This window comes from Medicago sativa, chromosome 5 (genome assembly GCF_051527215.1).
Source record: "Medicago sativa cultivar Bolivia chromosome 5, Bolivia_mono, whole genome shotgun sequence".
In the NCBI taxonomy this organism is placed as follows: domain Eukaryota; kingdom Viridiplantae; phylum Streptophyta; class Magnoliopsida; order Fabales; family Fabaceae; genus Medicago; species Medicago sativa.
This window is the reverse complement of record NC_140753.1, coordinates 31,009,581-31,030,225: the sequence shown is the minus strand read 5'-3', so window position 1 is coordinate 31,030,225 and position 20,645 is coordinate 31,009,581. Positions and strand designations below refer to the sequence as shown.

Genomic DNA, 20,645 nt, shown 5'->3' with positions numbered 1-20,645 from the left:
AAATATAAACCAATCATATAAACATTCATTACTATCAAACAGCTTAATTTTGGCGCATAAAGTATTATCTTTCTTCAAACATTTTGGATTATAAAACATCCAAGAAAGATGAGCAAATACAGTTCTGCAAAATATATTTACCGTGGCCAACAGGCGAGATCATGGTGAGACAGGAACCGGGAGATTTGTTGGGGCGTTTAACCCTACCATCGTCTGAAATATGAGACAGAACTGATCATCAAGCCCATCATAATAAATTGAAGAAATGGTTTACAATCCAGATGCCTACCATTGTTTATATTAGTCGATGCTACGTTTCCTTCATGAACTTTACGCTTCCTACTTGATGTCATGCTCGATCTGGTTCTGTTTGGTGATTAAAATAAAAGTTTTCTATGTTCTATCAATTCATGAAGAAAGGAATATGACTGTACTATTGGAAAACTTATTAATAGTTAGGCAGAATTGTAAACATAAGTAACATTTATACACAATTTTATGTAACAACAATCTCTTCTTTTGCTCACATTTAATGCTGAAATATGAACAGGCACACTGTGGTAGCAAAAGTGTGAGTAGTGTGCAATCAATTTTTGCTTAGATGCAATTTATAGGCATGCATTTAACATAGAAACTTTTCTGTGTCTCACAATCCAAATTTAATTTCTTATAAGTTTATATCCTACGTAGCAACCTATAAAGGGAGAGAGATAAAATTAAAGGGAAAAAAAAGTTACATGGTGCGTGCAAATGTAACTGGCAAACATACTTTTATTTTATTTTGGTCATTGACTCAAGAACATCTTTAATTGCTGGTCCAACAGTATGACATCTTAACATTAGACTTCTTTTTTTGTTAGACTCCATTAGGTGTATTTTTCTTACTTAGTTCTTGATTGCAGAGTGTGGTGACTCAAATTAACCATGCCATTGGAGCTGAAGAATATGTTAGTGTCTTTCCTCTGCGAGGTTTTACTAAGGCACGGAGTTTTGTTTAGGAAGAGAGTAAAAAAAAATACATGTGTTACCTTCATAGCAGACGATTTGCTGAGTTATCAGACCTTTTCTTAACTTCTGTTGGAGCTGATAATTCTATCTTAATATTCATAGTTTACTTGTATTTCCCCTCTTCTTCACAAAAGAACCTCAGGTTCTACCGATTCAGGAAGCACACCAACTTTCCCATTTATATTAGTGGATTCAAATCGTCATCATTTAACATTAACTGCTGAGTTTTATTTCATTGTTTTCTTGTATTAATTATTGTTGGCCTTCTCCTTGCTGTTATGCTAGATTTGATTCAGAGGGAAACGCTAGGAAGGTTGTGTGGTTGTCAAGGTATGTATGAACTTCATCGGAAGAAATTTTTCCAGATAGTGTTTTGCCTCTATATCAAGCTGCAAATTAAACTTGATTGCAGAAAATCCATTTTGAAAAAATAAGGATCTTTGCGGCAACTGCGGTTAAATAAAAATTGCGCAAATGCAGTGATAAACTTTGAGATGAACAAAGACGACGTGGAAACGATAATGAAGAGCTCTCTTCCAGTAGGCGAATGATGTGTTATGCAATTTATAGGCATGCATTTAACATAGAAAACTGATAAGTATTCAAAGAACCAAGTGAGCATGGCTGATTGGAGTACGCATAGAGGGACTAATACCGAGTTAGCAAAAACACTGCAAGCACAAATTAAGTCATCCAAAATTTGACCTGTGAACCTAAAGTCATCACAATGACTTCTGCATAAGTTTAAATTACATTTTTATTTTTATGTAAAAAACATTCAATTCCTGTGAACCTAAAATCATCACAATGACTTCTGCATAAGTTTAAATTACATTTTTATTTTTATGTAAAAAACATTCAATTCTGAGCACATTAGGATCAAATTATTTCATTCACCAATTCTAAAAAAGGACCACAACAAACATTGAGCTACATGCTCAATAACAACCAAAGTTTTGAACTTAAACAAACATAAAAACAGAAACAGAAAATAACATAGAATTGACTTATTTTTGATCCTCTAAATTTCACTTCTTTGGCTCAATCTTAACAGACTTGAGCTTGACAGGCTTTGCAGCAGAGACATCTCCAGCATCAGCAGACGGGGTCGAATCCAACAAACTTGTTCCAGCAGACCTTTTCCCAGACACAACAGATTTGAGCTTGACAGGCTTAGTAGCAGAGACATCTCCATCATCAGCAGACTCGGTCAAATCCAAAACAACTGTTCCAGCAGAACTCTTTCCAGACACTTTGCTGCAAGGCGTAGTATCAACTTCTTTCTCTAGATTAATCACAGTATTGGATGAACCAACACAAACGTTCTCTAGATTCTGTAATAAAAAATTATATCAATATCGTGTCGCATGGAATATCAAATAAATACTATGGAAAGAATATATTTCACACCTCATCGGCGTTCAATGCCGTCTCAACTGCTACATCTTCATTATCAGGAAGCTATAGGTGCAAACAAAAACTATAAGAAAGAAATCATTCAACTCATAAATAAATAAGGTCTGAGATGTTGTTGATTAATATACCTCTATATTATGGAAAACAGCAAATTGATTGATCACATCCTTGTCAGCAGTTGTTCTCTTGACAGCATAATTACGCCAATTGTGAAGTAGATTGCCATCACTGACCTCTACTTTGAACAACATTAGCTTGCCAATAAAGGAATCAAGATCTGACGGATAATCAGACGAATTGTTGGGCTGATTGACATAACACAAATAATTAATATAACTCATTTGAAATAAAAAATGCACATAAATGTCCTACCTGAAAAACCTACCTGAGCATCAATCATGTCCTGTACAGTCCTGTTCACATACTGCGAAACATTACGGTCAAACAGTATAAAGCTTGTTGATCCAGTGTTATCCATGACTTGAACATGCAATTTGAACCTATTTCAGAATATGCAACATTTGACAAATTAATTGACAAACCACATCACAAACAATTGAGCACGAACTGATAATCATATTTATAGACAATTGGTTCTTTCGTGATTTCAATTACCTTGGCACTGCGTTCCTTCCAGTGTTACACTTTCCACAATATAAACGACCTGCAACAGTCCTCACCCTCCCTGCGCACTTTGTACATGCTTGGTAATACCAACTGTATTCTGATTCGATCTCACAAATTGTAGCGAGAACAATCCCTTGGCATTGCTGAAACAATAAAAAAGATAAAATGGTGCATTTAACAAATCTAACTTCAATTCATACAATGTCACATAGCACACCTCAGTTGCCTCTATTAAGTCCTCAATTGTCATTCGCTTAGTCTGAAGCATATCATCAACCAAAGAGACAACTGTTGAAGCTGTATTCTGACTTATGCATTGGGACACTTGCACATCTCCACCATCAATTCTGATTAGCAACCAAGGGCAGAAATCAGTTAGAAGTCAAAAGCCCAGTAATAACTTCAAAAACTGAAAAAACAAAATTCGACAAATTAAAATTATATTACTTAGATTTGAATTCAATAGCTTCAGGCAAGTCACCATCCAGCAGTAGTTTAGTTCCAAAAAAAGCATTGGAAACGCCCATGACCCCTTGGTATTTTTTTAGCTTGCCTTGTTGGATCAAAACCACAACAGGCGATGATGGATCATGAGCTGCCAGGAATGAATTCATCCTCTCAGCATAGTCAGCCCATAGAGTGCAATGAACTCTCCTACTTCTGAAACACACATATCACTTGGTTAATATAACTGAACAAAATTTGAAAACATAAAACTTGGAGAATTTTTTAAACCACATACTCAGAATCCTGCAAGGTAAGATCCAATATCTTACTCCTACGGCCATTAACATCCTTCTCTTTCAATTCATCTCTCTCAATGACTTGTCCAATCACATCTACGCATAATGGATTTACAGTAAAATGCTTACAATATAAAAAACATACGCAAACACAAACGAAAATAACATTATGCTCAATATATTACTCCAAATCTAGACACTCACCGACAGTTTTTTCCTCCCTCTCTGCTTCCAATATTTCATTGAAAGGCATAAAATCAAAATGATTTAAAGGAATGGTACTTGCATCAATTTTAAAGAACCTTGTCCTGTCTATAAGGGTTAGCTTGAACCTATGTTGGGTAACCTGATACTTAGGATCATTTTTAGTCACCAAAACATTCTCAATGTCATATGCAGATCCCTCTTCCACATTTGACCTTATCTTTGGCACCAAATGTTTTTTAGCAGATGCTTGTATCTTTCCAAGCTGTTTTTATAAGTTAAACAAAGGTGAAATATAAAACAACCTGAGCCAAATATAATTTTCAAAATATAAGACCACATTATATAATTTCAAAAAACCAACCTTGTCATCAAGCAATAGCATGTGAATAGAGTTATCCTCATTTGGATTGTTGAACTCAGACACGGTCCAAACATGAACGATACGAACTCGAAGTTTGATGTTGATCTTTCCAGCAACAATGGCGGCAACAGGAGTGATGAGTGGAGCCATGGCAGTAGCAAGCACACGAAGGAAGAGTTTCACCTAGAACTTTGATTTCAATGTTTAGTGAATAATAGAGTGATGATCCATGATCTATATATACACCAGAATTTGTGGTATCTCATTAAAATCTCACTACTCAACCTAAGAGTCACTTGCACTATCAGTTTTTTTTAACTGTTGGGCGCAGCTTTGGCATGAATGAAAAACGGTTTTCCTCAATCAAGCATAAAAGTCTCCATAATTAGATATTCCATGAAAATTGAGAGTGAAAAGTCCCAATAATTAGAATTAACAGTAGTTATAGCAATTGATATTCCATCAAAATAACTGCCAAAGTCTCAATCAATCATATTCCAACTCACACAAAATAACGGTCTTCAATCAATACATACAATAAGGAGTTTTTTTTCTTTCTTGAAACCAATATATGAATGATTACCCAAATTATATAAACAATATTAAAAAAAAAACTTTACCACGCACCATCATTTTGAGTGAAAAGCTCCAACATTTTTTTTAACGGAAGACAATATATAATGCTAGGGCAAATTTTTCCAGCCCTATCCATCATCCATGCACCATCATTTTGTCTATACTAATTTTTTTGTTAAACACCAAAAACAAACTTTCATCAACTAAAATCCACTTTTATCAAACTTTCAAAATCCACTTTTACATCACATAGAAGAAATAATTTTTTTAACTAAAAACAATCATTTTTTAAGGGGAAGAAGACTCTTCTGCTTGACTTTATTAAAATTTGTGTGTCAATGCAATGCTGAAAAATCTGTCTAGTGCTTAAATAACTATATGCTTTAAAGTAGCAATAATTTTTTTGGTGTACACTCTATAGCAATAATGTGTCAAATATTTCCTAGATATCGACTATAATTAAAATTCATAGGCCCTGGTAGTAATAGTCTATGTTCCATGAATTCAAGAATCCATAAGGTTAAAAATACCAACTTTTATTATATGCATGCCACTATAAACAAAAGCGCCTATGCTATGGGTTAATTTTAGTAACACAACCTTTATTCTATAATGCAAGAATGCAGCTCTGTTAACAAATAAATTAAGTAGACAATAGATCACTAAATTGTTCTCACAATTCTCATAAGAGGCATATTAATTCATAGCTTCATTGACACAAAGAAAACAGAAAAGAATATAACAAAAACTCTTGGAGAAATGCAAAAAACTCATCCATATAAGGATTGCATTATCTTACATAGCATCTGCAATAGAAAGGAAACGGTCACAATCATCATACCATGTATTTCATGGTAAGTTTAAGCCAATTATTGTACCAAAAGAAAAAAAAAAAGTTAAAGCTAATTCATTTAAGGGTTAATATAAAAAAAAGATTTATATTATTAGTGTTAGATTGCAATGTTACCCTTCTTTAATTTTTTTTTTGAAGAAGGCATGATTTTTGTATAATGATAGTAGGATTTACTATATATCTTTCAACTTCTTGTACTTTATCTTTACAAATAGCTCTTACATTACGTGCAGAACATGCATCGGTATATGATGATCAAATACTTTCAAGCTTACAATGGAATGATGATCAAATACAATTATGTTATGTATACAATAAAATGATAGAGTTCTGGACCATCACCAACCGTGTTTAACCTAATGGACACTATAGGAGCATATTTTGTTTATGTGTATATACATATTGGTTGAGCAACAATTTGACAAATCAAATAGAGCTATGCAGCAATGCAGCTCTGTCAACAAATAAATTAAGCAAACAATAGATCACTAAATTGTTCTCACAATTCTCATAATAGGTATATTAATACATAGCTTCATTGGCACAAAGAAAACAGAAAAAAAAATATAACAAAAACTCTTGCTGCAATGCAAAAAACTCATCCATATAAGGATTGCATTATCTCATTCATGAAAACAGAAAATGGAAAGAACAGAAACATCACAATGGAAAATTACATCAAAGCTTAGTACAAAATGTCTTAGACTCAACGACGAATCACACAGAAGTAGAGGGTTAAATTCAGGCCAATTGCAGGAGCACCAATCACCACACGTGCACCCTCTGTGAACCTTCTAGCCTTGACCATAAGCTCCCAACCACCTCCAATCTTGAAGTTTGGAGCAGGATCCATCGAAAAACTAAGGGTGCAGTTCCATATGTTGCCATTTTCGTCCACCACATCTATTATCGAAGCTTCTCTATCCAAAGCCATTTGAGCAAAACCAATATCAGCAAGTTCCTGAAAAAACATAAAAAATGTCGCAGCCTTATTCACAAAACACACAACAAATACTTGTAATTGTTTTAACACGATGATAGCTAACATGTACCAAAAATCCACTTTCAACATCAGCAACAGCAAGCTTCTTCTCATACGTGAGTTGAAAGTTCACCTCGTCATGCATGAATGGCCTTGGAACAAACCAATCAAGGGTGACCGGAACAGCATTGCGATGAACCCTAAAATTCATCGGTGGGTTAAAGGTTGGGCAACGAATTCTCTTACCAAACCTGTTCTTGATTCTAATACCAAACCTTCCATTTCCCATAAACACAATTGTAACCCAAGCACCAAACTGCACTTTGTAGAAATCACGGATAGCATGCCAGCCCTTTGTTAAATAAATCCCCTGGTTATTCCTTTCAACCAGCACTTCAAACTGATTGTGTTTTGGATCCACCAGAGTAGCATATTGTTGGATCTGGTCTCCAAAATCACGGGAAAACATCATCGGCAACAGAACAGCACCCTGTTGAAACAAATAACATTGTCAGGGTTTTAAAAAAGAATAACAGATGGAAGGAGAACAGACCACAACAAAACCACACACATATTCAACGTCAACTTCAACCATGTATGTCCTATACTTAAGGCGTAGCTCGTTGATCATCATATCGATTTCGGTCACTGGGTTGGGATCAAGCGGTGCTGCAAAAAACGACACACCAAACATCATCTTCAAACCGCAAAAATAAGGAAACTGTATAGAGAAAGCATCATATTTTTAAGAAAAGTTTGCGCATACATACCAATCAACATGTTGTAAGAGAGCATTGCCACGTCGTTATGGTGGAAAGCCATGCCTGTGCAATGGTGGAAAGATAAATCCTGATGTGCTGTTTATAAAGGAGAGCAAAACTCCTCAAATGATTGTAACCGCAAGAATGGAGAAAACCAAAGAAATTTTCAACGATTTCAATCATGCCTTTCATTTTGGTCATCATAATTGTCATTAATTGTCAAGAAATTCCTCAAATGATTTTAACTCTCATAATTCTAGGCTGTGTACATTTCAATCATGCCTTTGTAACCGCAACTGGAGAATGAAGTTCAAAAATCAGAATTAAATTAAATGAATTAAAGTGGAACCGAAATTAAATTAGGGTTAGGGCAACAGGACATATGTAGTAGTGGAAGCAAAATTATAACACCAAAACAGCTATTGGTCAAGTGGTTAAAGTGATTGGATGGAAGCTATGGGTTGCGAGTTCAACTCCCTGCAGAGACTATTTTCAACAAATTTTTTTAACTCAAAGATGGCAGGATTAGGTTTAGGATGGGTTGCGAGTTCAACTCCCTGCAGAGACTATTTTCAACAAATTTTTTTAACTCAAAGATGGCAGGATTAGGTTTAGGTTTAGGGCTTCACAATGAGCATGCATTGTGAACCTTAGTATTATATATTAAGATAGTCATAAACCAAGTTATATTTTCAAAACATACACATTGTACCCTATATATTGAAAATCAAAACATACTAGAGTTACAAATTAAAATGTTGCACTTTTTGGTTATTTTTATACTAATGCAATTTTATGTCATGCAACTTTAGTTTGTTGCAAGTATTTTATGATAGAGTTTATTATTTGATATTCTATGATGCATTAAATTATAGTAAAAATAAGTTAAACATTTTTTTTAAGAAAATTAAAAAGTAGAGTAATATTTTAAAAAAATTATGAGGACTTGTCATTTAGTCATTTAATATTTAAAAAAAACAAGAAAAATAAGCTGGGTAACCCATTACCCAATCCAACCCAACCCAAAAATTAATAGGTTTGCCCAAACCCACCCAATGATATAACGGGTGGTTATTTTACCTCACCCAAACCGGAGTACCCTATTTGGTTTGGTTTTGGGTTTAGCCAAACCCAACCCAAACCCACCCACGTACACCCCTAATTATTGGTTCGAAACTACGCCCGAACATATCAGACATCATGCAATGTGATCGTTGTATCATTGGAACATCAATTCATACCCTTTTGTTTCCCATATTTAATATTTTTTCATTCAAATATGGAAGCTTAGTAATTTCCGTAATACATTGATTGTAAATTGATTATGGCAATTGTAATAATTAACGTTGTATATTTTTAACTTAAAATTGAATTGCTAAGACCATCCACAATGCAGCACCTCATTTGGGTGCTTAAACGGATCCCGACTGCATACGTCATCCGTTTTATAATTAATATTTGATAAGCGCCCAATCTCTCCAACCCAGCCCCTCAAAATAATTATTAATTGGGTCCCAACAATAACTCTATATCATTAAATTTTAACAATAATTTATATACTCATTCATAATTATATAATTTTAAAATATTAAAGTAATTTAATTATAAATTATAAAAAAAAACAAACATTAAATTAGGAGAGGAAAAATTTAATTATAAATTATATAAAAATAAAAAAATAATTATAAATTTTAAAAATATTGAAGTAATTTAATTATAATTTTAAAATATTGAAGTATTAATTTAATTAAAATAATACAATAAGTGAATATGAAATAAAATAGTATTTATTGTACATGTGGGACCCATGAGTAGTAGGAGAGAGAGGGTGCCTATAAAAGCACTCATCTTTATAAGCACCATATTTATTGATGTTACAATGGGGTGCCTATTTAACATGGTGTTAAATAGGGGAAGGACCCCCATTGTAGATGGTCTAATGATTTGCTTAATTGGAGCATATGGGTTTCTAGCCACGTAATCTCCACATCTCGACCGATAAAGTGTGTGAATTTAGTCACTACACAACTCGATCAAAAAACAAAAATTTAAAATGAATTTGTAATGTTTTACTTAATGACATTGAATATTAGGGTGGGCAAAAAGAACTGTAAACTGAATGGAATCGAAGTAAACTAAAATTAACTGAATCATTATAGAAGTTTCTGAACCAAACTAATATTTTAAAAACATTTCGCAAACCATAACTGAACTATTAGTAACCACATAAAACTATTTAGAACCATTTAGAATAAGAAAAAAAAACTAAGTGTCAAGTTCGAATTTTCAAAAATATTGAAGTTGTGTGTTTTCCTAATCGAACTATTACGCAACTTAGCTCTCAAAGCTGCTTAAAAAAAATATGGTCAAACATGAGAAAACGTGTTCTGACAATCAACATATTTTTATATCATTTTGTGTTTGACAATGGCTTCTTAGCACCAAAGGTTACTGACCTTCTACTTAGAGTTCAAAGGATCATACATGACAATGTAATGTCTTACATATTCATGAATGTTATATTTACGAGAATTTGTTTTACTATCCAAAAAGACATAGTGGCACAGTTTGTCTTTCGTTATATATAGTAAATCATTATAATAGGAAAAAAAATCCTATATTAAACGGTCCTATACTATTAAATAAGGAATCTGGGACCGTATTATGGAAATATGAATAGGGAAGCTTTCCCTCTTCAAAAGAGGTAATTTCTTAAGCCAATGGTTTAAATTTGTCAAAGGGTGTATGGTTGAAAGAGAACATGGGTCTCTCTTTTTTCGCTTCGCCTTTCATCTATTCCTTATTTTCTTAGCAAACCATAAACAATTCTCACTCTCTCGTGTTTCTATCATCCATTTCTCATTCTTCTTTTGTTTCTTATTCCCTTTCTTGTACACAAACCCATCACAATCTTTGGGTTTGTGTACTTCACACAACATTTTCGTGTTGTCCCCAAATTTTAGGTACTCATCTCACAATTTGTTGTTTGTTTAGATTTTTGTTGTTGTTATTTGTTGTTCTTGATTTTGGTTTCTGGGTTTCATTGATTACCTTGTTTTTACTTTTTTTAATTATTTCATAAAAATATTAGCATTTTGATTCATGAAAGTGCCAAAAAAAACATTACTATTTACCTTCTTTAGCAAGTAATGATTGAATATGAAATTTAATGCATTCATAATCCGGAGTTTGTTCTAGGAATGTTTCCCAGGAATGATAGAATATGAGCATTTTGATTCAGGAAAATGCATAATTTTATCATTTGCATTTACCTTTTATAGCAAGTAATGATTGTATAAGCCATTTAATACATTCATAATCCCGTATTTTTTTTTTTTTTTTTAAGAATGCTTCCCAAATTTAAGATTGCACTTTACTAGTTTTTGTATAAATCAAAAATCTCGCACACAAGTGCATACACTAATTCCTCGAGTTAGATAAAACTGTGAAATTGTATTGTTTCAACTATTTTCCTCCCATTTAGGCAAACCCATCACAAAGTTTGGTTTTGTGTACCACTACAACATATTCTTGTTGTCCCAAATTTCAGGTAACCCATCACAATGGTTGGTTTTGGGTACCACCCTTTTATTGGTTTTTTTGTTTCATTTTGATTTCTGTTTTTCTTGTTACCGTATTTTCTTTTATCCTTGATTTTGGATTCTAGGTTTCTTTGGTTGTCTTGTTTCTTTACCTTTTCTAAATATTGAGCATTTTGATTCATGAAAATGCAAACTCTTATCAATAGCGAGTATCTTATCAAGTTCGAGTTTTGTGGGACCCAAATGGACAGTAAACTCTCCTTAAAAGTTTAACGTTGCTGCATGTCCAAGTTAGGAATCGAATTCGAGACCATATATAGTTAGCTCTAGAATAGACCCATCTGTTCGGGCTTTGGTGTCTACCGCGATTATCTTACTAAGACATTTAAGCGATCATAATCAGGATTTTATTTTAGGAATGTTTCCCCAGTTTTTGGACTGCACTTGTCTTGTTTTGTACTTCCAATATCTCACATTCAATTGCAGACATTATTTCCTCGAATCCAATAGAAATAAAACGCATGAAATTATACTGGTTCGACTATTTACCTCCCATTTAGGCATCATTGAGAAAATTGACTCGGTATTCAGATTTTGATTTGTTTTATTTATTTATTTTTACCTTTAACAAGTGTTCTTTGTGGTTTAAGAAATGTTAAAAGATTAAACAACTGACCTATGATGGGAACTTAGAGGCTATGCTGTTTTTGTTATAGATAATATCAGTTGTCTCAAATCTTCTCATATACTACATTTTCTATCATGATAAACTCTTTAAATTCACAATGTTAAATTCATGTATTTATTTATTTTTTGAATAAAATCATGTATTTAGGTTTATGTGGTCTTTTATTTGTCACATATTATGTTCTTTATATTAGTATTTTATGGTGTTGGACTCATTCATTAAGGTGTACATTCTGTTTTTACCAGATTGTACATAACTTGAAAACTATTTCTTCTCCTACACGTGAAAATGTTTGGATTTCGAAAAGCTGCGCCACCAACCACCGAACCAGAAAAGACCACAGCCATCACTCCAGCTAGACGAACTTCTTCAGAACCCGTCCTACCAGTGCCAAAGTCAAAAGGAAACTATTTCGATGATGATGATGACGACGATTGGGGAAGAAAGCCTGCATCGTCATCGGCTTCAAAAGGTGGACTAGAGAATCAAAGTGTTCAGGAGTTGGAAAACTATGCGGTGAACAAGGCTGAGGAGACAACAAACAGTGTTAATAATTGTTTGAGGATTGCTGAGGATATTCGAAGTGATGCTTCAAGGACTCTTGACATGTTGCACCAGCAGGGTGACCAGATTACAAGGACTCATAATATGGTTGTCGACACCGAGAAGGATTTGAGTAGGGTATGTTTTTCTTGTTTCTTTTCTTAGTGATGTCATAAAATCTAGAGAATAGATATTCATTTGCAGTAAGTAGCATAACTTTTTTATCCAAGTAGATCGGCTTAGTGCATATTTGAAATTACGTTGAGTTTGATAACATCACAATGACATTGTGATTTTGTCGAAACTCCAAAGTATGGTTTTTGTCAAAATTATGATGACGCATCATGATTATATCAAACACACCATGTATTAAAACAACGCATCATGATTATATCAAACTCATCTCATATAATCCCAAAATTTTACATTCTAACTCTCGCAGGGTGAGAAACTCCTAAACAATCTTGGTGGCATGTTCTCTAAACCCTGGAAGCCAAAGAAGGGAAAGGCGATCACAGGCCCTGTGATTACATCAGGTTTTCCTCTAACCTTCATGCTTGAGTTATTATGGCTTAACATTTTGATTATTTTTCATGTGCAAATACGCATTAGGTTCCTCTAGAGTGAACAATATTAACCGTGGATAAACAAATCAATGGTTGATATTATATGCACCTGCATAACAAATCATGTATATACTAATATTATAATTGAATTTGGTTTGTGATCAGATAACACATCCAAGAAGGATGTAATGAGTAAGGAAGATAGGGCAAAGCTAGGGTTAGCTCCTTTGCCTAAGGGACGTTCTGCTCCTACCACGCCTCCTAATGAGTCTGACAGTGCCTATCAAAAAATCGACGTATGTGTTGTATTTTTACTCTTGTACTTAATTACTTATTATGTGTATGAAATATTAGTCTCTGAATTGAATTAACATTTTCATTTGTTCAACTCATTGTTATGTTTATAAAACAGTATGAAAAAGCTAAACAAGATGATGGACTCTCAGAACTCAGCGATATCTTGGGCGATTTGAAGGGTATGGCAATTAGTATGGGAACTGAACTTGACAGGTACAATTTTTGGTATACTTTAATCATTGTACATCATTAGGAAGTACCTTGGTTTGATCATTTTGTTTAATAACAAATTATACAAAGCATAAAAGATAAAATATAACATTTTATGACATGAATTGTATCTATTTGATTTCGCTAAGCATGCGGTCAGGAATCTGATTCATGACCGTTGTGCGTAGAAAAATATGTTAGAAGAGATCGACTTTTGAAATGGTTGAAATTAGCTCATTATTGGATTTTATTTTTGAGAGGCTAATTTTGCCGTAAAGAACGGAATGTTGTAAATGAGTTCATTCCCTATAGTTGTGTTATGCTGAGAGTGCTATTTAATTGATTCCTGATGTTGCAGCCAAAACAAAGCTCTTGATCATCTCGGTGACGATGTTGATGAGCTGAACAATCGAATGAAAGGTGCCAACCAGCGTGCACGCAAATTACTAGCGAAGTAACAGATGATAGGCTGAGGGGCTGTTCTTTCTTTCTTTGTTATGGTGCTTTCACTTGCTGGTTGTGATTTGTATTTATTTTTGAATTTTTCACTTCATCGTTGTTTTACTTGAGAGCATTTGACAAATGATAGAGATTTTTTTTTCCTGTTTGGAATTTTTCAGTTTATTTAAACTACTACTTTTAGAAAATGTGCAATAAAGGATGGATGTTTCAGAACATTTTTTGTAATATCTAGATGTGGTGAATTATCGCCAAAATGATCGGACCAAAAATACAGTAGATTATCTACATTTGTACACAAGTGGTAGATACTTGATCTTTTAACCATTTGATTAGATGTTCGATTTTTAGCTGATGCATATGAATAAAGCTATGTTTGGGAAATATTTGTCCTTAAAATTGGATCTGAGTTATTTTGCATGCGGAGATACCTTGATTTAAAAAATGAAAAGAAAGATACAATTAAGCTTTTTTTTCTTGGCAAGCAAGTAACCATTCCAGTCTCGCTCACCCATACCAATGACAACATGTCTTCTATATTACCACATTAAAATACAAAAATTAATCAGTATTTAAAATACAAAAAATAATCAGTACAATCAACCTTTTTATATCAAAATACAAAAAATAATCTGTAGATTTTTTGGCAATGAAATGTAGCAAAATCAGCAATAACTAACTAATCAATTGTTAGTATATCCCTTTATCAAAGTATACTAATGACCTACCACTAGTAGATTAGAATTAAATACAAGATTGTACCAAAAAAAAAAAAAAGTTAAATACAAGACACACTTTCAAAATCCAAAATAATTTTTCACTTTTTTTCTTGTGAATCAAACAATCTTGATTAAGGATAAGAAATAAGAAATAATTTTAGGGATATGTCATGAACACAAACAAGTCAAACACAACCATCCATACACAATAAGTCATTAAAATCATCCAACCCAAAAAAACCATTTTCCCTCTCCAACCCAACTTTCTTTTTGTTTGGCCTACCCGGGAAGTGACAATTGTTTAAGGTATATAAATAATCCACACCATACCCTCCATAAACATCCACATATAAACTCCATGACTCTTTTGATGTGTACTTGATTTGTGACTACATATCCAAAACCCTAAAATTAATTGACCTAGCCCCCCCTTTCTTTACACATCTTCATGTGTCTCTTGCTTTGCATTAATACTCTCATTTTCTTTAAACGTCATCATCCTCTTCATTTTCACACAATTCACAAACCCTTCTTTTTTCTCATCATTTTCTATCCCATAAACAACATAAACATCACTTTTCACTTCTCATTCCTCTGTTTTTCTCTGTTTTAGAAATGAAGAGATCTCTATCTTCATCACGTAGAACCCTTATTATCTTCTTTTTTCTTCTCTTTTTCTTCTCTTTAGGTAATTGTAGACTTCATTCACAAACAAAACCATCTTCACCTTCATCAAGAAACACTCAAAACAAAAACAACCAACATCATCTTCTTTATTGTGATTCTTTTTCTAAAAGAAACACTCATTCTTTATGCATTAATCTACAAAGAATCCATCAAAGATTGCATAAACAAGTTTCACCTTCTCATGATCATGGTATTGATCCAAGATTTGGTGCTGAGAAGAGGCGAGTTCCTACGGGACCAAACCCACTTCACAACTGATTCTGTTTCTACTTCTACCTATTCCACAAGCAATCAAAAATCACCATTTTTCTTTGTTAGGTCAAAACCTTTTGATTCTTTCTTCAGAGTTTATATTTATCACCTTTCTTGGGTGTACCCTTTTATAGAATTCTCAATCTTCAACAAGAATGAATATCTATATATTCAACAATAGCTAGAAGCCCTAGAACTACTGTGGCATGCAGAATGATACAATCTTTGGAGGGAATAGCAAATCAAAGCTCACAAACCGGGATTTATTTTTACTTCGCTCATGGTTTTAAAGTGCGGTCCACAACTATAATTCAAGGCGCAACATAAAGGATTTTGAAGTCTTCGCAACGGAATTATGATTTCAGTCGGATCTCCGTACTAGTATGCTGCAATATAAAAGTTTGCAACGTGACTACAACCGCAATTTAAAATCATTAGATTCTATATGCTACGTTTGTTTTCTTTTGTGACCAAATTTGTATACTGTAATACTGTATTTTATTTTAAAGAATAATTTCCTTATAGTATTAAGGCTTGGTGAATTGAATTGAGTAAATTCCCATTTCCATGCTTGTTTTTGGTTTTTCTGTCTTGTTATTAGGACCATAGAGTTGTGTTGTGTGAGAATGTTGTAAAAGGGAAGAGCTGAATCTGAAAACAAGCATGGAAATGGACCTTTTTGGGGCAACTTTGAAGAGAATATGGTTGGAGTTTGGGGTCAGGAGGACCCCATGAGTTTCATTAATATGGACCACCAAAGGACAAGTATATGTATCTATTTATGGCTAAATGTCAAATGGATTCATTGGTAACTTGTCGGTTACTTATCATTTTTTTTAAAATTTTTAAGTATTCATTTATAAAATGTATAATTGGTATTGGAATAAATGGATAAGACTTTGTATTTATTTTGTTTTTTTAGTATTTTGATGATTATGAATAGAGTCGGTATTTCGGAGTTTACAATACTTATACACATTGTGCATCAACCACTTGTTTTGTTGCGTGGATTATTATGCTAGATGTGTCATATTGTGGTTATCTCTTTAGTAGCTTATTTTTCTTTATTTGTATTTGATAGAGTTAGAATTTTTTTGGACACAAGTTGATACAGTTAGATATCATATTCATAATGATTTGAAAGGCATATATATTGTTATTGAAATGTGCCTAATTTAATTTCATTCCAACAAATGGGATGCTTGCATGATTGGAGTAATTTCAGGTGTGAAAGGGGGGTTGCAAATTTATGCTTAGTTAGGTTGTAGGAAACGGTTGGAGCCTGTGTACTAGAATATCTGAATATGAAATGTCGCAAAATAAGTGAGGGTTGGCTAATTAACTTAGGGTTAGTTGGAGCCTCTGCACTAAAAATATCTGAATATAAACAAGTTAACATTTTTAGTTAGTTGGGTTTGCAAAATTAATCAGGGTTGGCTGATTAATTTAGGTTAATGCACGCATGAATTTAATGTTATGTAGAAAGAAAGAAAAAAAGTATAAATGAATCATTGAGTTCAACTATTTATTAACCTCCACCAGGGACAAGGACAGAAGGGTTAACACAAAAAAAAAAATTGATATTAATTTTTTTAATTAAGATAACGAGAGTAAAATTGAGAGAAAATATAGCTCAGTTGGCAGGGACATGCATTCTTATATACAGGGGCTGGGGTTCGAACTCCTGACGCCCCACTTATTCACCTTAAAAAAGGTGAATTCTAGTCACTAGGTGTCGCGTCATTTTTCGGAGATCAAGGCTATTTGATTAGCTTTTTGACTCACTTTTATTTCACGACTTTGAAAAAAATTTAAATTGGGGGTCCGGGGGTTGGTTACATAAAGGGAAGGTGTTAGCACCCTTTATGTCCGTAGAGTACTACGGGAACCTTTTAGTTTTATTTAAATAATGTGCTATAACTTGCTTATTTTGAAAAAAAAGAATTTTAAGTGATTAAAAAAAAGGAGGACCTAATTATCTACATTTTATTGATTTGGAAGGACGAATGTCCTCTGCCTACGTACCCGTGAGGGATCAAAACCTCGTAGTTCGGGGTAAAAACAGACGTTTGATTGGTTGTGTGTTTTTTATTAGTTTGAAAAAAAGTTTTAAAATGAAAAGGCAAGTGGCAAAATGAATTTGTTTGTATTTTTTAATTTGAAAGAAAATAGACTCAAAATAAGTTTAAATTGATTGATATTTGATTAAGAAAAGAAAATAAAAAAAGACGTCACTTGATTTAGGATCAAGGTTTATTTAAGAAAATATTTTTGTGATTTTTTGGATATTTGCATGTTTTTGTTGTTTTGAAAATAATTGAACTAGAACTAACGGAGCATAAAAAGTAAAGCGTAGGTACCCTATGGTGGCGTTGGACCACCACAAGGACCTTTAACCTAAACTAGAAAGCGAGATAAAGGCATACACACACACACGCACACATGCACCTAAAGCTATTACATAAAACCTATTAATACATTCTACGGTCTGCGATAAAAAATAAATAAATTACATTAAGACCTACTTTACATTCTAAGTTATGTGCAATAGAAATAAATGACATAAAAAAATGAGCATGTAAATATGCATGAAAATAAACCTAAGCTAAAAAAAAAAAATGCATGAACAATTTTACATTAAAGCCTAATTATACACTCTAAAGTCTTACTAAAAAAAAAATTACATAAGAATAAAGAACAATGCAAAATAATATAAGAGACCTAGCTAAACTAAAATGTGAAAGGAATAATTAAAAAAAGATAGGACTAAATATGCATGAAAACGTGAGTAAAAAAAAAAAAAAAATGCAGGAAAGGGGGGGGTGCAGTCAGTAGTCATGGGGTGCAGGAATAAAAAAAAAGTGAGTTGGGCTTAAGGGAAATGAACCGGGTTCAGACCGGTTCGGTTCAAGAGAACCGGACCGGTTCGGTTAGTATAAAACGAGGTGAGGCTGGTTTTTTTATCATTTGTCAACATGTTTTCTCTCTCTTCCCTTGTTTCCTTCCTCTCGTTCACTATTCTTCTTTTACAGTTTCTTCTTCTTTTTTTTCGGTTCATCCCCTCCTTCTCTTTTAATCCTTCTTTTTTAATTTTTTTTTATTATTTTGGTTACTACCTCCTCTCCTAATTCTTGTTCCGTAATTCCTAGACACAAATCCTAAACCTCTAGATCTACAAGTTTTAAATTTTACGAAAGAAACTACCTTTTTGTGAGTCTGGTTCGAGTTTGAAGCTGGTGGTGACGGCTGGTTGTTTGCGGTGGTGCGAACTTCGGCCGCCGCTTTCTTCAGATTGTAGAAACGGCTTCACTTCTTCTTCCTGTCTCCTTCTCGGTTCGGTGTTCGACGACGACGATTCGAGATGGCGACGGTTTCAAATCGTGTAGGTTTCGGATTGGATTCTGGTTGGAATTGTTGAATGGTTGTGCACCGTGACTGGGGTCTATTGTTATACGATGCAGGGTTCGTTGAATGTTGGGGCTTGAGACCGAGTTGTATTATGGAAATTTGGTTCTTGCCGTGTGTTGTTTGATACGTGAAATGGGTTGTGTAAAAATTGTTGTTGGGTTTTTGCAAGTTAATGAATTGAGTGTTGATTGCTGCCGGCTGTTTTGTTTTGTGAATTTTTGGCCTTCTGTGAATTTTGGTTCGGAAGTTGTGTTGTGAAGATTGCGGCTAATGAATTTGTCGTTGAAAATTTTTGCCCCCCTCGTTTGTGACTTTGCTGGCTGGATTTATAGTGTCAGATTGAGACTAAGGTTTGTTAAAGAAGAGTAGAGAAATCTGTGGCTTGGGGAGGAGGATTGCAGGTGTTTGTTATGTGCAGATAGGCGTGTGACAGCTTGCTTTGAACTTGGACAGGTTTTTGGACTTTAGACAAAAAAATATAAGACTAAAAAGAGATAAAGATTAACATAAAGGAAAAGGATTAACATAAAGGAAAAAGATTAAAATTAATTAAAACCTAAAATGAATTAAAATTAGTAACAAGAAATTTAAATAATAATAATAATAGTAGTAATAAGATAACTATGCATATTTTTTTGGGATTTTTATTAAATTAACAATGAGATAAAAATAGAAAAATAAAAACTTAAAGTGAATAAACAAACTACGCCTACAACAATTAAAAAAAAAAATGAAAATAATGATGAGGACTAATTTAAAGGAAAAAATTGAAAAGTTAAGATTAGACAAAATTAAAGTTAATTAAAACTTAAATAAAAGATGGAAATTAAAAATAAAAATAATGAGAGAAAAGGGTCCGACTCGAAATCAGACACGAGGTATTTTAAAATACCTCTCTGCCAAATTTTCACTGAAAAAGTCAAAGAGTTAATCAGGTCAAAAGACACGTGTCGGTGTGTGAATGTAGGATTCTTAGGTCAAAAATTGGGGTATGACAGATGCCCCTATTTAAGTTTCTTCGTCCAGAGATTTGAAGATGGAATCTTTAATTCGATCGGAGCGAAGAGACTTAAATACAAAGTACACCAATTTTGGGCCTAAGATGCTATGAATGCTCGTGAAATGCTTGTATGAATGCAGGACGACAAAGTTGACTTGACTGAGACGAGAAACAACGACGGGATTCCCAAATTCATTGAAGAATGGGATCCGACTCCCCTAGGGGGAATGTAGTTTCACTGGGGAAAGATTGTCTACTTGAACAGCTATATTGGGGATGACACTGAAGAAAATAAAATGTGATTCCAAACTGAAACATGACGAAAGGTAGACTCAAGCTGCCCGTTGTTTAGGACTCGCCACTTGAAATAAGATAAAGATAGACTCAAGCTGTCCGTTGTTTAGGACTCGCCACTTGAAACAAGATAAAGGTAGACTCAAGCTGTCCGTTGTTTAGGACTTGCCACTTGAAACAAGGTAGACTCAAGCTGTCCGTTTAGGACTTGCCACTTGAAACAAGATAAAATGTAGACTCAAGCTGTCCGTTGTTTAGGACTTGCCACTTGAAAGAAGATAAAGATAGACTCAAGCTGTCCGTTGTTTAGGACTTGCCACTTGAAAGAAGATAAAGATAGACTCAAGCTGTCCGTTGTTTAGGACTTGCCACTTGAAACAAGATAAAATGTAGACTCAAGCTGTCCGTTGTTTAGGACTTGCCACTTGAAACAAGATAAAAATAGA

The 20,645-nt window shown here is 33.6% G+C and overlaps 4 protein-coding genes across 4 annotated transcripts; 2 read left to right on the top strand and 2 right to left on the bottom strand.

The window, feature by feature from the left end:
- Positions 1 to 1,950: 1,950 nt before the first annotated feature.
- On the bottom strand, positions 1,951 to 4,512 carry LOC146921742 (replication protein A 70 kDa DNA-binding subunit A-like). The gene is made up of 10 exons (XM_085715033.1): positions 4,363 to 4,512; positions 3,999 to 4,263; positions 3,794 to 3,890; positions 3,499 to 3,711; positions 3,269 to 3,398; positions 3,040 to 3,194; positions 2,810 to 2,924; positions 2,553 to 2,729; positions 2,419 to 2,469; positions 1,951 to 2,342 (listed from the first exon to the last, which is right to left on the bottom strand). The coding sequence occupies exons 1-10, from the start codon at positions 4,510 to 4,512 to the stop codon at positions 2,037 to 2,039; spliced, it is 1,659 nt and encodes a 552-aa protein (XP_085571159.1). The 3' UTR covers positions 1,951 to 2,036.
- Positions 4,513 to 6,370: 1,858 nt separating this feature from the next.
- On the bottom strand, positions 6,371 to 8,044 carry LOC146921741 (uncharacterized). Its single transcript, XM_085715034.1, has 4 exons — positions 7,544 to 8,044; positions 7,345 to 7,442; positions 6,844 to 7,263; positions 6,371 to 6,752 (listed from the first exon to the last, which is right to left on the bottom strand). Exons 1-4 carry the CDS (start codon positions 7,593 to 7,595, stop codon positions 6,498 to 6,500), a joined length of 825 nt encoding a protein of 274 aa, XP_085571160.1. The 5' UTR covers positions 7,596 to 8,044; the 3' UTR covers positions 6,371 to 6,497.
- Positions 8,045 to 10,362: 2,318 nt separating this feature from the next.
- LOC146921740 (putative SNAP25 homologous protein SNAP30) lies at positions 10,363 to 14,223 on the top strand. Its single transcript, XM_085715037.1, has 6 exons — positions 10,363 to 10,497; positions 12,010 to 12,445; positions 12,750 to 12,843; positions 13,039 to 13,169; positions 13,286 to 13,383; positions 13,739 to 14,223. Exons 2-6 carry the CDS (start codon positions 12,053 to 12,055, stop codon positions 13,836 to 13,838), a joined length of 816 nt encoding a protein of 271 aa, XP_085571163.1. The 5' UTR covers positions 10,363 to 10,497; positions 12,010 to 12,052; the 3' UTR covers positions 13,839 to 14,223.
- A 409-nt stretch (positions 14,224 to 14,632) lies between these two features.
- LOC146921739 (CLAVATA3/ESR (CLE)-related protein 10-like) lies at positions 14,633 to 19,442 on the top strand. Its single transcript, XM_085715036.1, has one exon. The coding sequence runs from the start codon at positions 15,174 to 15,176 to the stop codon at positions 15,501 to 15,503; it is 330 nt and encodes a 109-aa protein (XP_085571162.1). The 5' UTR covers positions 14,633 to 15,173; the 3' UTR covers positions 15,504 to 19,442.
- Positions 19,443 to 20,645: the final 1,203 nt, after the last annotated feature.